Raw genomic sequence first — 16,342 nt, forward strand, 5'->3', positions numbered from 1 at the left:
CTGACTGCTACAGAGATCAATGACAGGGCAGACAAGAGTTTGGGAGTAGCATAATAATAAGATTACAGAATTATAATTTTTTAGCTCAGTGCAAGGTGCCAAAATGGTCTCATTTATGTTTCTAACCATTGAAGACCGTTTGGCCAAATTAGAACAATTTGTTTTTATATATCAGCTGACCTTATCCAGAGTTGATTTCAATTAAATCATGTTCCATGGTCCCATTTATATATAATTCAAAATTACAGCATTAAGCATTAAGAACTATGCCATCAGAGAAATTGTTTGTATCTAACTGGGCTTCTGTGAGCTTGTGTGTCTGAGTGTGTTTCTGGCTGAGTGCAGGAGTCTATGTGTCTATGTCTATGTGAATACAGGTGCTTCTAGATGAATGAAGGTCTGAGTGTGGGTTTTCGAATGAATCAGCAATAATCGGGGGATTGGGGTTAACAGATCAAGGTCTGGGCCTTAATGGCCCAGAACATCCATTCCCGGGCATTATACTCCAGAGGTACCCCAGAAGATGCGTTGGGCGATCCCCCCGGAGGACCCCCACGCAAGGATTGCACAGGAATTGCCCGGAAAGCTTAATCTTCCATTGGGCAATTATCCTACACCTGGAACCATCTGACACTCCAATTTAAATCAGAGACTTCGGATGGTTCCGATTCTCTTAGCAGGATAGTTACCCAGGAAAAGTTAGAAGGATTAAAGCCACTTCTAACTCAGGTAACCATGGTACTGACCCCCCAATCTCTCACTGAGCCCCCCGACTACCCTCCCGACCACATCTCCACTCTACTATGACCACCTGACACACCCCTTGACCCCCCACTACCCCTGACTACTCACCCCACCCCCAACTATCACCCACTACACCCACCACATTGACTACCCCCAGCCCCCAGACTACCCCCACCCTCCGACTACCCTCCCGACCCCTCCCCGACTACCCCCCTGACCACCCGACTACCTACCAACTCCCAGCCCCGACTGCCCCATCCCTGACAACTACTACCCTCCTGACCACCCCCAAACTCCACCCCCGATTTCCCCCCCGACCCCTGACTACTCACCTCACCCCAACCCCTCTCACCCTGACTGCCCTCCTGACCCCCCGACTACCCTCAACTGCCACCCCAAACAACAAAACTACCCTCCAACCCCACCCTCCACTAACCCCCACCCCTTGACCACCCCACCCCACGACTTCTCTTCACCCCCCCCCAACCAATCCCCCAACCACCCCTACCCCCTGGCTACCATCTAGACCACCCACCCCTCAGACCACCTGACCCCCTTGACCACCTGCCCCCTCAGCCACCCAACTCCACCTGACCACCCCCCTGACCACCCAACCCACCCCTACAACCACCCAACCTATCAACAACCCTCACCCACTTACCTTATACACTTACCTTCTCCCTTGCTTCTCAAAGTGGCTGGGACCTTTAAATTTACCTGGTTTATGACAGCTAGTGCTGTAAAAAGTAGGCGTGACTTCATTCTCCCACACGCTACTGCCCTGCACTGGAAGGAGTCCAGAGCTGTGGCACTGCACATTTCTCAGCAGGCCCGGAACAGAAGATCGGGCGAGAAATGTGCAGATCCTGACCTGGATAAGTAAAAAGGAATGGAATGGCAATCTGATAGTGATTTCCACTCCACAGAAGTTCTGGCCCAATGTATCTAAAGGAAGGCTGAGGTTTCAGCAAAATTATAACGAGGTCTGTGCCTTACCTTTTGAGTCATAAGGCATAGGCCTCTGTTAATTTGCAATAGTTGAGGGCTGGGCCTTATTACATATAGAGCAAGCCCTGGGCCTCAGTGCGCTGGCAATCATTGAAACCTGTTGTCCAGAGTACCAGGACCTGATTTAATTTTAACTGAATGATTTGGTATGTTGCAAGATAATCAATTTATGGAGTTTTGGTTGAATCAACAATTGATGAATTCTGTCCTTACAGGGTAATTCAGGCCTGGGGTTTAGCATTGCTGGAGGAATCGACAATCCTCATGTTCCAGATGATCCTGGGATTTTTATTACCAAAATTATCCCTGGTGGGGCCGCCGCGATGGATGGACGACTTGGGTAACTAACTAGTAACTTGCAGAAAAAACATTGTTCAATAAGAGCTATTGTACAGTAAGAAGTTACGTGTGTTCCTACATTGAGAGGTGCGCTCACTAATGGTGAATAGCCCCTACACCCTTCGTGCTCTCAAGCAGGTTGGCTGTTAGTGGTGGTTGGAGCTGGATGCTGAATTTGGCAGGGCTTAGTCATGATGTTCACTGGTGTGCTGTTGATGACCCAGCTGAAGTGGTGGGGCAATCAAATCGCTCAATCTGTCAGAACACAAAGTTGTTCATTCCTGCATTAATCATGTTGGAGAACATCCTTCTTGGTCATTTTTGACAATGCCTACATTGGAATTGCTTCATCTTTACTCCACATGAGTTCTCCCTCCCTCCATATGCTCTACAACTAAGTAGAGATCATGCTGCACAGGGGCTTCTTGTTTGTCAGATAATTACTCTTTGTTGATCAATTTTGAACATATGAGCAGAATACTATTCCCAATTTGAATTTTTGAAGTGAGTCATGCTGTCCTTGATATCCCATTACTACTGGATACTTGCCTTAGCTTTGTATTGTGAGCAATCTGACTCTGCCCCCTTGTTGTATTGCATGAACCATTAGTATTCCTTTTCATCCCATTTACATGTTGCAAAATTTGATAGATACCTTTGAACACACACCAAAGTAATAACCTCAAAATTGCACTCTGGAAAGCAAATCTGTGCCATCTACTACATGTGTGGCATTGCTTATAAATATGGCAAGGTTTAGATCCAAGGGCCTCAGAAATTCTATACATTTATTTGTTTTGCCAAGATGCTGGAGCTCTTGTTTCTAACATCTTAAAATTTGATTAATTGTTTTTCCTTTTTGAGATCACAGTGGAAGATTTTTAATCTGTGCAACCTATCACATGCTAGATAAAACAAGAATACAGTGATCTCTTAAAAGAGTGTAAACCTCTTACTCCTAGCCATCTGACCCTGAGATGAGTACACGAAGCTCTTTAGCCCTTCAGGCCAGTAGCAGGATTGATTTTGCACAGCAGCGATGTGGAGGCACCATTCTACAATAGAATCTGCAGAAGCATGTTATAGAGCCTCAGGTTACGGAACACATTATTATATGGGCCCAGGTTATTGTGGGGTGTGATTTTCTTACATCTCTTCATGCAAAGCTGACAATGTTGAATATCTGCAGACAAAAGCATGTACCTGTAGCATTAATTTGCATCAGAAGCATAAAGATAGTAAAAAGCAGCAGCTATCACCTGGGTTGCAAGAGACAGTCAAGAGCATAAACATATTATCTCAAAGATTCTTTTATCTTTTTCTGTATTTGTCTTTTCCTTTTCACCACCTCTATGATTTGTATTTCTTCTTGCCTTCTCTCACTGGAGGGGAAGGGGATATTAGATACAGCTACACATGTATATCTTAGCATCTATTGCCGAAAAGAAGACTCTCAAGTAAAATTGTAGACTTTCAGATAATATTCATTGCAGGATCTCGTTAAACAGGACAGTGGATTAAAGAAGAGCGCATAGAAGGCAGAATGCCAGATTCACAGTATTCTTAATTTTCTGATTATTGAAATCCAGCATGAAAAACCAATGTAATGAATTGAATGCACTGGCCTCTGTGGTGGATACTACAATACACACTCACATCTACCTCCATCCTGGGAATGGTAGCTCGTGCTGAATTTACTTGATTATCTATAGTTTTAATTGAGTTTGATCATTATGAATATGAACCCATTTGGTCGTTCGGGTCGTTTGTGAAATTCCCAGCATAGCTGCACTAACAGTTCACAACCAGATAGTTCTCTTTACCATTCTGTTTGTCCAGACATGTCATTGAGGCCAAAAGATCACTCAGCACACATGTGGGATATACTAGCCTTGGTTTTTCTTTTCAACAGCATCACAAGATTATAAAATAAACAAAATGCTACCTCATTTGGAATATTGTGTTTAATTTTAGGTGCACATTTTAAGAAAATATTTTGACCTTAGAAAAAAAATGCCTGAGATGAGGGGGTTAGCTCTGATGAGAGACTGGGTAATCTTAAGTTAAATTTCCTGGAGTTCAGAAGGTTAAAGGATGGTCTGATCAAGTTGCTTAAAGAAATCCCAAGAACTGTCAAGCTAGATACAGACAGATTCTTCTCTTTAGTTAGGGGATCAAGAGCAAGGAGACCTAATCATGGAATTTAAGCTAGCTGGTTAAAAGTGAGTCCAAGAAAAATTTACCTACACATGAGGCTGTGAGAATGTGCCTCAGAAGGTTGTCGATATAAAGTCAATTGAGATATGTAAAAAACAGAAGTAAGGATATTAAGGGATATGAAGATTTATTCATTAACGTAAACAGCCAGTGTTGAAACTTACAAAATGGAATTGCAGTTAAAGATAGGATTACCACACCATATCCCCAATTCTCTGAAATTGCTGAATTTCTCCTTTAAAGATAAAGCAGGAAGTTGGAATTAGAACGATAGAGCAATCATTGCTAACGAAATGGAGGAACAGGCTTGATAAACCAAATTACCTTCTGTTCCTGTATGGTGAATTAACCGATTGTGCATTCCTAATCTTGTGGGGAAATGGTACAAGCATAGTTCATAAATTCCTTCCCAGTATGGTTCCCGGTGCACATATGATTTCCCAATATGTACTGCTGAACTGCGTGGCTGCATGTGGGAGTTCACAGTTGGATATTTTACCCCATTCCTATATTCATGTCATGAACAACGTGAAATACAAGCTATGGATCTACAACATACCACAGCCTCTGAGAAGACCAAATCCATGCATGCCATGGGCTGAATTCAATGGCTGTGGCAGTGGCCCCGTCCATCTGCTGGAAAGCCAATGACAGCCCCGCCGTGGCCATTTTAAAAAGCCCCAATAGGATTAAGTTTCAACTAGGCAGTCAATTGCCTGCCTTCAGGGCTTCCGTGCTTTTAAAGGTGAAGATCCTGCCTCCAAGCTCTGCCAGCCAGTCAAAGAGCAGGTAGCTCTTCAGTCCCAACAGTGCTATCAGGAGTAGTAGCCACTGCCAGCTGGCCCTGGAGCAGTTCCCGTGGTGGAGGCCCTGAAACTCAGAAGAGTGGGTCAGGCTCACCTGGGCCAGTCAGACAGGACCTGGCATTGGGTGAGGGGGTGGGTAGTGGTTTGTGGAGGGCAGGCGGGCTCTTTAAGCTGGGGCGGTCCTTGCTGGCCGGGGGCTCTCTATGGGCCACTGAGTGCTCAATCAAGAGGGCACTGCGCCCCCTGAGCCCACAGGGAGGCTGCCAGCTTTTACTGGGCGGCCTCTTCACGTGGTGTATGGTTCTTCCCCTCACCAGACCCCTGCTCCAACAACAGTAGAATACTAATGGTGCCCTTAGGTGGCCTCAATTAACCTCTTGGCGGGAAAGTCGTCATTGACCTTCTTCGCTCCGACACAATTGCAGGGGGGCAGCCGGGAAGTTGACAGGTACTCCATCGCTCACCTTTCCTCCTGATTCAATGCCCCCTGATTCCAAGCCCACTCTGGGTGGGGGGTGGGGGGGAGAGGTAATTAAGTTCTGCCCCATAACTGCTGCTTCTTCGTGTACCATTTTTGTTGCATCTTGATGGACCTTGATTCTCTGTGCATTTTAATTTTAACCATCTCAGCCTCACCTTTTGTATCACCATTTGCACCCTGTAACATTTTCAATACTGGTGAATAATTTAAGAATCAAATTATTTTTAGGAATGGGTGAAGCATGTCCACTTTGTAGGAAATGTTCATTCTGTCTACTCCTGGGAACCTCATCCTTGATTGCTGTTGGTGTTTTCAGGGTCAATGACTGTGTGCTGCGAGTCAATGATGTGGATGTTTCAGAAGTCGTTCATAGTAAAGCGGTGGAGGCGCTGAAGGAGGCAGGACCTGTTGTTCGACTATTAGTTCGTAGAAGACAGCCAGCTACAGAGGCTATATTAGAAGTGAATCTTTTAAAAGGACCCAAAGGTAACTTTTTAATGTCTGATTCGTGGTGCTGATTTGATCAGTGGTATTGGCACACAGACAAGGAAACAAGAGAAAGTTAGAACTAACTACCCATCCATTCCCAGAGTCAACTCTTGGTTTCTTTGTTATTTTAACCTCATTTCCGTGGGCAGATGTAGTAATAGCTCTTGAAAAGCTCTGTTGGTTTCTCTTCTTCCAAAGTCAAAGCAACGACATTAAAGTAAGTGTTTCTTTCCAAAATATGAATATGAACAATTACTTCTGGATACACAACACAAACAGTATCTCTGCATTCCTTGCCTCAATTATGCAAACAGCAGCTGAGCTTTCTGAGCTTTTAGTAACATAAACATTCTCAGCCTCAATAACAGCACTGAGACTTTCCCAATCTCAGTAATGCACAGTGCCTGAGCATTTCCAATCTCAGTAATACTGAGGGCTGGAGTTTTGCTGAGGAGGCAAGATTTGGGAGTGGGGTTTGTTTCCAGATCTCAAATCTGTCTCCAATGGGAAGCAGACAAAGCTTCTGATTTTGACAGAGATGATGTGTGAATTGGTGAGGCATCAGAATTGGTGGCCAATTAAATGGCTGGGGAGAGGTAGGGGGCGGTGGAATTTGCGATAAGACACCAGTGGGGAGTGGGCCACATTCTGGCCCAACTCGACAGCCATTGCTGTTGCTGCCCTCTGTGCATGATTTTAAAAAATGAAAGCACCTGAATCTTCAAATTGGCCAGAGTAGATAGAGGGCTGGAACCTGGAAAAGAGTAGGGAAATGTTAATGTTATTAAAATCTCATTACTGTGGAATAGTTTTTCTTCAAAACTTCCACTTTTTTCAATCAGGTAGAGCTTTTTCCATGCTGCCAACCCTGTTCCTGACAGGTTGGAGTTGTTCAGCTTTACTCAGCTCTCAGCAGCCCGTGAAAATTTCCTGAATTCAGAAGGAAGCTCAGAAGGAATTACGTTGGTGCCAATTTTTTTGGTCACCCACCTCCGCTCCATTCCAAAACAGCACATGAAAATCCAGTGCACAGTTTCTGAGCATTCCCAGTCTCAGTAATATGCAATATCTGAGTATTCTCAGTCTCAGTAATACACCATATCCTAGTATTCCATGTCTAAGTAATACACAGTGTCTGGGCTTTCCCAGATTCAGAGGCCGAGAAATTCAACTGCTATGAAGTCAGCGAAGTGGCCAATCCATCTGTGCCGGTGTGAAAGCCGAACTAAATCCAACTTTTCTGGTAATGAACATTGCCAGCTCACATTCCTAATGGTGACCAAAGGACAGTGCGATTGAAGAAAGCCAACACCAAAGTCTCCCTTCTTGACTGCTGAGGTTGGTGGGAAATGTGATGTGTTGCTCAGTCCTGATAATTAGAGCATTGGTCACCTCCTTAATACAGTTGATGTCCCCTGTTACAGTCTTAAAGGAGATAGTGATGTACAAATTCAGAACTGTGGGGATTTGGAGGGCCACTGGCATGGCATGCCCTCCTATCTTTCAGGTAGTCTGTCCTGTTGCAGGAGGTCTGCAGAGGTTTGCAACAGCCTGCCTGGAGAAACACAGCCTCCTCCAGCACTGTTTCTCAGTGAGATCCAGCAAGATGAATCTTGGCCTGTGGAGTCAGTGTATAGGCATGGCCTCCTCTGTCCAGCCTAACCCCGCCCCCCTCCCCCACCACAGCCCCCAACCCCCAAACCACCCCCCGACCACAGCCCCCAACCCCAACCTATTCTGAGTGGAATACGTGATTGCTATGGCTGTTGCTGAAGCTGATATTTCTCATCCAAGTTTAGCTATGTTCAGAAGAATTGATCCCATAATAAGTGGAGAGTCCTAACCTAGGCATTGTTGGGCAGCAAAAGTATAGAAGTTGTGATCTGGAAGTTAGAAATACTCCCAACAATCCAGGCAGCAAAAGGTGCTGTGACCTAGTGAGCTGCAGCTGAAAACGCTTTTATACTGCTTCAAGGGATCTGACACCAAACCAGCTAGGTTTAGCTGGCAGGTACAAGAATGGGTGGAGGATATGCAAATTCAAATTAAAATGCACTGGGGGGTGAGTATGATATTATTGGAGCATGATTTTTGATCTGTTAGTTAGGACCCCACCTGCCTGGGTGGGTACCAAACCTGCAGCCTGAAGCAGATCAGTTAAAATGTTGGTGGTGAGGGAATGATGCAGCAAGTGTATGGACTAGTGATAGCTGCAACTTTGAGCAGAATCTTCTCCACTTAGTCTCTGCTGGAACAGTAGGAATCATTTTCTGGGCAGGAACCTGATTTCCTAATGGATTGTCTTTGCTTATGCTCTTTCCCAGAATGGCATTAGCATCCCACCCCCAGACTCCCCGATCAATAGGGAGGATGGATGAGATGAAACGTCCATTCCGTCAAATGGATTTCTAGTTTCCAGGACCAATCACAAACTCTTCCCTCTTGACTGCTGAGGTTAGCAGGCAATGTGATGTATTGTTCGTCCCTGGCAATTAGAGCTTTGGTCATCACCTTAATCAGCTGATGTCCCCTGTTGCAGACTTAAAGAAGGGAGCTGTGTACAACTTCAGAGCTATTTGACATGGGGTATAAGGGCTCACCAGCATTTGGACTTTTGAGGCTGCTGCAATCACATGAATAGAGAGGAGACATGGGAAGGCTGTTCTCCAAGTCTTTTACTCTGTTCTGGAGGCCCTGCTGTGGGATCTGAGTGGATGCAATGAACCCCAAGGATGGAAGGATGAGAACAACCTTTCTAATTAAGCAGGCATGGATGCAAAGGAGGTCAGCAGCAAATGTTACTCCTTTCAAACTGGAGACAATGCACCAAGAAGATCCAGGACCTCAGGAAGGTATGATAGGTAAGTGGCATGACACTTTCAGGTACCAAGCCCTACACTGATTTTCCCGCATTCTCCTGCACAACACTCCTCAAATCAACCCAGCTTGCAGCTCCACACATTTCTCTCTGTCAGCATCTCTCACTCCCATTCAAACAGCTAACACTCACTTTGCCTCAGCCTATTGCCCTCACATCCATGACTCACAATGACCCCCTATAAGTGGTGGACTTCCTTACTCTCTACACAAGCCTTGCCAAAAACTCACACCTCTCTGTATTCTCTTCTTGCAAGAGAAGAGAGCACACAACTTGGCTAGAGGCAGAGACCTGAGGGATGGGAGGGGTAGCCATACACTGACGGGCACCTTGTCAGCCATTAGCAATGCGTGCCCACCGAGTCCACTGGGAAGGAGGTTTTGTTTCAGGAGTTTGTAGATGTCAGCAGTGACCTGCCATGACAGCTAAGCCTCCTGAGGCATTGGTGCTCAGACATATCCAGAGGACTGATCCTCTGCCTGTGGACCGTGTGCTGAGGGCCTCGGCTCCTTCCAGTTGAGTCACGGTGTCTATCCCATCTGTCCTGTGAAGGGGCATATGGCTGAGGAGAGGGCAGCTGATACTGTTGATGATATAGCTCCTGCTGGAGCTGTCAGTGGTGATGTGGTTTCTGCCCTAGTCCTTGAACAGAGGTAGAAGGCGGAGCTGCATAAGGTGCTCCCATGCTGTGGTGAAATCTGGTAACAGGGAAGTGCAGCTGAAGGTGAATGAATTGCTAGACAGGTGAAGACCTTGCAAGAGGTTGACCATCACCTGTCAAGGAGTGATAGCACTGTCCGAGTGAAGAAGTGCTTTGAACAGCAATCATAGCTGGAGCTCTTCAGTGTAATAATCAAATCCTTCCCGGCTCGTCAGTTTCGCTGAAGAAGCTCGTTTCACTGAATAAGCTCTTCTCACTGTGTAATCACCTCAGTGATGCTGGTGAGGTGCAGACAAAGCGTGGAAGCCTTGCACTGTTGGGAAAGAAGGAATTCATTTTAAAAAAGGCTCTTAATTGCCTTCTTACTCTGCTCATTGCTTTCCCGCCAGAACTCGGAACCTGCCCTGGGGAAATCCGGAAGAGGGCGGGATGACATTCGGATCCTGACCTGACTTTCCTGCCTTGCACACACTGGAGCCTACCTCTAGCTGGCTGGGAAAATTCTGTCCTTTAACCCCTACAATCCACTCTATCCCCGCTAGGTGGAGATGCTGGCTTAAAATCTGTCATTATTTTGCACAATAACTTGCAATTTGACTTTGGAAATAGTTCATGGCCATAACCAAATCTTAGTAATCAATTTCAGATGGATAATCTACAAAAGTGTGAGATTAAATTATGGCTGAAGTAGGAATAAAAGTTTACAAAACTGGCCAATTGACCCAGTATAAGATCATGCAGTATCATGACAAAAATAAATAGGGGGTGCTAAGAAAAAAAAAGAAACAAAACAGCAGATGCAAAATACAAATCTGGAGGTAGCTGTTGGTGCAATAATCAACAATTAACTAAGTGTTGCTTTAAGTTTTTGAGCGTTACAAAATACACCTATTATCCCTGTTTAGTGGAACATGGTGAGCATGCTGTCCTATGAAATGGCAAGAATAAATATGTTAGCCGGCACACGTTAACTGAACTAAACAGTCATTTAAACCTCTCTATAATGCTATTTCTAATGATGCAATTTTGTTATGCTATGGAGCCTGCCATTGTCAGGTACCATACAGTATGCCTTGTGTTCAACCAGACATCATGAGAAGCACTTTCATTTTTGCTGCCATCTTCAGCTAGTTGCTGTGTTAGTAAAGTACCGAATTAAATCCCTAGGTGAACAAAATGGGAACCAATAGCAGGTGTTGCTTGTGCTTGCACAATATTGTACACTCACTCCTTGAACATATTTCAGTGATGTTCCCGGCAGGGTATGCTGAAAATACTATGTGGGGTAGGGGCTGGAATGTTCAGTACTAGCAATCAGTGAACTTCCTTCTGTTTCCACCTAAATGACCCTGCAATTATAGTCTTCATACAAAGAAGTCAGATTTGAAGGCACCAAGCAAAAAACACAGTTTCTGACAAGAGGACTTGACAGTATGTGCTTGTGGGACGTTCGGTGGTAAATGAAGTTCATTATGGAAAAGTACAAGGTTCCATATATTAAAAGTAGCAATAAAAAGTGTGTGTAATCAATAAATGAAATAAATCCTGCAAAGAGAAAATTGAAAGAGACCTAGGAGTGTTAGTTGGCTTATCTCTTCCCATGCTTAAACAGCATTAAGCAAAAATATATATTTTTTAATTGTCAAATTAGTTGAGTTGAAATCCCCAGCTCTGCAGTTGTCTGGTCAGGCTGCACCTGGAATACTGTGTACTGTTCGGATGGCTGTGACATAAGGGGACCCGAGAGGCAATGATGTAGAAGAGAGAAATAAGGTTGATTTCTTGTGGTAGATGAGCAGAGATGAGCAATTTGATATGCTATGGCTCTTCAACCTTAAAAACAAGGGTGATTAACAGAAACAGAATGCCAGGTAGAATGGTTGAAGCTGGGATATAGCATTTATTTATGACATAACTGCATACTGTAATAAAATATAAAAGTGTTATGAAAGGGTAGGATCAAGTGGACTGAGTGACCATCCCCATTGTGGACTTCATTGCCACTATGATTGAGACTGCTTTCAATACACTTTTCACCAAAACCTTCCCCAGGCTTTCACCAGTTTAACCTTGAATACACCGTTCTGTCCAGTTCCTCCTTCATTTGCCCCTATGCCCTCTCTGAGCTCACTTCATGCTTGAAATCCACCTCCTCCATTAATTCCATTACCACTACACTACTGACTACACATCTGTACTACCTCCCCATCCACAGGTACTGTACCCTTCCATTTCAAGACTGCTGTATCGGCCCTTCCACAAAAAAATATTCTTGACCCATTTGTCCTTGCAAACACTACTACCTCATCTCAAATCTCTGTTTGCTCTCCAAAGTTCTTGAACATGTCACCTTCAAATTTTTTCCCATCTTTCCAGAAACTTCTTGTTTGAATCTCTCCAAACAGGTTTCTGCCCTGCCACAACACCAAAACAGCCCTAACCAAAGTCTCAAATGACATCTTTTGTCACTGTGACTGTGATGCATTATCCCTCCTTATTCTCCTCAGCCTCTCCGCAGTGTTTAACATGGTTGACCACAGAAACCTCCTTCGTTGTCCAGCTCAGTGGGACAACCATCAGTTGGTTCCATTCTTATCCATCTTATCATAGCTATAGTACCTCCAGCAATGGCTTCTCTTCAAGCCCAACAATGTTACCTGCAGAATCCCCAAAGCTATATCCTTGGCTACCACCTTTCTCATCTAAATTTTGCCCCTTGACGATATCATCTGCAGACATGGGATCAGCTACATGTATGCTGGCTATACTCAGTTCTGCCTTTCCACAATCTCTCTCGACCTTTCCACTATCTCTGTGTTGTCAGACTGCTAGACCAACATCTAGTCTTAGATCAGTCACAATTCTTCCAGATAGCCACAATTCTTCCAGATAGCGACAAACTCTATTTCCTTGCCATTGATTCTATCCCTCTGCCTAGCCACTGTCCTAGGCTGAATCTGGTTGTTTGCAACCTGGCATCTTATCCGACCCTAAGCCAAATTCACAACCCCATAATCCTCTCCATGATATGAACTGCCTATTTTTTTATCTTGTAACTTTGTTTGCTTCCACCCCTGCCTCAGCCCATCTGCTGCAGAAACCCTCATCCATGACTTTGGAGCTTCCAGATTCAACGATTCTAATGGGGAAAAGATAAAAGGGGGTAAAACCTTTACAAGAAGCAGGGAGTTAGAAACATAACCCATGTAATGATGAGGCCTAGGGGAGGTTGTAATAGATAGTTTAGGAATCCCATTGCCACAAATAAGGAAAAAAACTGGACCTCTAAAGAGAATGGACTTCGCACTCATTAGAGGTGATTTTTATCTCACTCTGTTTTTCAGAGTGAACAGGGAAGTAACAAGATGCATATTTTTCAAAAAGAACTTGCATTTGACTTGCTATTGGAGGCCCAGCTGATGCAGTTTTCAAGTGGGTCTCCGCTTAGACTATCACTACTCCTGCCTAAAGCAGGTAGGGGCCTCATTGATATATTTAAATTGGGATATCTGCTGTTGTATTTAGGACCCCGATGCAACTTTGGTCTTCCATTCTATTAAGCATGCGCTGCATGTACTCTGGAACTGAACACTCTAGTGCCACCTTAAGGGGACTGCTTGAGACCCTTCTGAAAACATTCATGGTAAGTTTTAAGTTGTGATTTTAGTGGGACCAGGAGAAGCATGAATTGTCCTGTCCACCACTGATCCCTCTGCAGTCACCAAACTATCATCTGACCCGCTGCGAGGTGTTTCTCTGGCTCATCTTCAAGGAGGAGCTGTCAATTTTACCACATTTCATCCATTCTGATTCAGGAGCACCCTGTCCACATTCACGCAACTCTGACTGCTCACCAATTTTATTACTTAGGGGCTTATCACAAAAATTAGTTAGACTTTCTGCTGGTGACATCAGGCAGATGGCACACTTGCCATGCCCATCGCCCTGCCAAGTCAAAAATCTCCCCCTCCATCTCTGGCAATGGCTTTCCACAGATATCTCTAGTCATGTCCTCAATGCTATGTTCAATAGTTAAGTATCTTCATTGTCCAGTTAAGTCTTCTTCTGCCCTTCCAGATTCTGAAGTGCTTAAAGTATTTGTTACTTGAAACTGTACAAATTACAAAGTATTGAGGCACTACAATTTGAAATCACTCTTAAAGTGTTGGAATATTCAACTTTCCACCTTTAGTAGCTGTTGTTTCATAGAAAAAAATACAAAGCTTCCAGGTAAGTTTGGACCTTTTTGAATTATTGGATGTTTGAAGAGGCAAGGTGAGTGCAAATTTCTTTTTGGCCAACAAACCCTCCAATGGCCTTAGCCACCCAATTATACAAAGTTTGCGGCCAAAAATGGCAGGGGCACAGTAGGGCTTGTTGATCATTGTGACAAAATAGATTATTTAATGTGAACTCTCAAGCAGTCGCTGTTATAGTGTGTGTGGCTCCCAAGATCATTGTTTGTAACAGCGCTGAGTAAGCATTTATGAACTGTAATATTAAGGTATTCCATGGCATGGCAGTCTTGTTTCTTTCAATTGCCAATCAAATCCAAAAGTCTTATGTGTTCTTTAATGGTTAAAGCCCTTATAAATAGGCACCTCATGTCCATCACAGCCAGAGTCTTGCTTTAGCATTGCAGTATCACAAAGAAATAACATTGTTTTTCATACTCTGTCTCTTAGGTCTAGGGTTCAGTATTGCTGGAGGAATTGGGAATCAGCACATTCCTGGAGATAACAGTATCTATATTACCAAAATCATTGAAGGCGGCGCTGCCCAGAAAGATGGTAGACTCCAGACAGGGGATCGACTGCTTGCTGTAAGCACTGTTTTATATTTATACACATCAATATGTTTAGTCACCTTACTGTTTTTGAAAGTGAAGCTAAAATATATTTTTATAGTGAATTGTGAGAGTGTGAGAGGAGGATCCTGAGCCAGGCAGTCAGCAGCACCTAGAGGAGAGTGCAAGAGGAGGACCCTGGGACTGGCAGTTAGCAGCACCTGGAGGATCTAGTTTATCTAGAGGATCTAGCATCTAGACTATACTCAAGTAGGAGTAAGGGTTAAATAAAAGCAAAGGTCCATATTCTATTTAGTTAAAATATGTCTGGGGAGCTCAGTGCTGTGATTTGCACATCCTGCGCTATGTGGGAAATTCTAGGTCCTCTTGGCAGTCTGGATGACCATGTGTGCAGGAGGTGCCTCTGAATGGAGCAAATTGAGCTCCTAATTTTGGAGCTTGAGCAGCAGATGGGGGCACTACAGTGCATTCACGAGGCTGAGAGGTTCGTGGATAGCACGTTTCAGGAAGTGGTCACCCCGCAGCTTAACGAAGTGCAAGCAGAGAGGGAATGGGTGACTGCCAGACAGAAGAAGGGGACCAGGCAGGTATAACGAGGGAATCCCCCGAGTGCGTCTCACTTGCAAACCGTTTTTGGCCTTGGAAAATGGTGAGAGTGACGGTTCCCCTGTGGAGGCCAACCAGACCCAAGGTCATGGCACTGTGGAAGGTCCAGCTGCTCAGGCAGGGAAGAAGAAGTGTTGAAGGGCAATAGTGGTAGGGGATTCATTAGTGAAGGGAGTAGACAGGCGCTTCTACGACCATAGACATGACTCCAGGATGGTATGTTGCCTCCCGGGTGCCAGGGTCAAGGATGTCACGGATTGGCTGCAGGGCATTCTGAAGGGGCAGGGTGAACAGCCAGAGGTCATGGTCCATGTTGGGACCAATGACATAGGAAGAAAGAGAAATGAGGTCCTGCAAGCAGACTTTAGGGAGTTAGATAGGAAATTGAAAAGCATGACTTCAAACGTCGTAATCTCCAGATTACTCCCAGTGCCACACAATAGTTAGTATAGTAACAGAAGGATAGAGAAGATGAATGCGAGGCTGGAGAGATGGTGCAGGAGGGAGGGCTTTAGATTCCTGGGGCATTGGGACCATTTCTGGGGGAGGTGGGACCTGTTGGACGGGTTACACGTGAACAGGAGCAGGACCAACATCCTCATGGAGAGGTTTGCTAATGCTGTTGGGACAGATTTAAACTAAATTGGCAGGGGATGGGATCCTGAAAAGCAATTCAGAGGGGAGAGAAGCTGAGATGGAATTAGAAGTTAAAATGCTAATAAGTGAACCTGGAAGGCAGAAGAAACATAGGCTAGATAAGAAAGAAGTGAGTTTAGCAAGGCTAAATGGAATATATTTTAATGCAAGGAACCTGAGGGATAAGACAGATGAGCTGAGGGCACAGATAAGCACGTGGGAGCATGATATCATAGCTATGATCTATGACATAGCTAAAAGAAGGGCAGGATTGGCAGCTGAACATTCCTGGTTATAGGGCATTCAGTCGAGATAGAGAGGGGAATAGAAGAGTCGGGGGGGGGGGGTCGCAATATTGATCAAGGAATCAATTATAGCAGTGAGAAGAGATGATATCTTGGAAGAATCATCAAATAAGGCCATATGGGTAGAAGTAAAAAACACAAAAGGGGCAAACATGCCATTGGGTGTATACTATAGGCCCCCAAACAGTCAGGGAGAGATAGAGAATCAAGTATCTAATCAAATTTCAGAGAAGTGTAAGAATATTAAGGCAATAATAGTAGGGGATTTTAACTACCCAAATATTAACTGGGATCATTTTAGTGTGCAAGGTAGGGAGGGAGCAAAATTCTTAAGTTGCATCCAGGAGAACTTTTTTAGCCAGCAG

General features: G+C 44.5%; 1 protein-coding gene across 7 annotated transcripts in view; it reads left to right on the forward strand.

Moving 5' to 3' along the window:
- The window catches only part of dlg3 (discs, large homolog 3 (Drosophila)), a 693,738-nt gene that overhangs the window by 466,542 nt on the left and 210,854 nt on the right, over window positions 1–16,342 (forward strand). For all 7 annotated transcript variants that reach the window (XM_078547000.1, XM_078546998.1, XM_078547010.1 and 4 more), the window contains 3 exons: window positions 1,968–2,092; window positions 5,912–6,081; window positions 14,309–14,445. In XM_078547000.1, the coding sequence (XP_078403126.1) occupies window positions 1,968–2,092; window positions 5,912–6,081; window positions 14,309–14,445 (432 nt within the window). The remainder of the gene's footprint in view (window positions 1–1,967; window positions 2,093–5,911; window positions 6,082–14,308; window positions 14,446–16,342) is intronic.

This window comes from Cetorhinus maximus, chromosome 8 (assembly GCF_964194155.1).
Source record: "Cetorhinus maximus chromosome 8, sCetMax3.hap1.1, whole genome shotgun sequence".
NCBI lineage: Eukaryota > Metazoa > Chordata > Chondrichthyes > Lamniformes > Cetorhinidae > Cetorhinus > Cetorhinus maximus.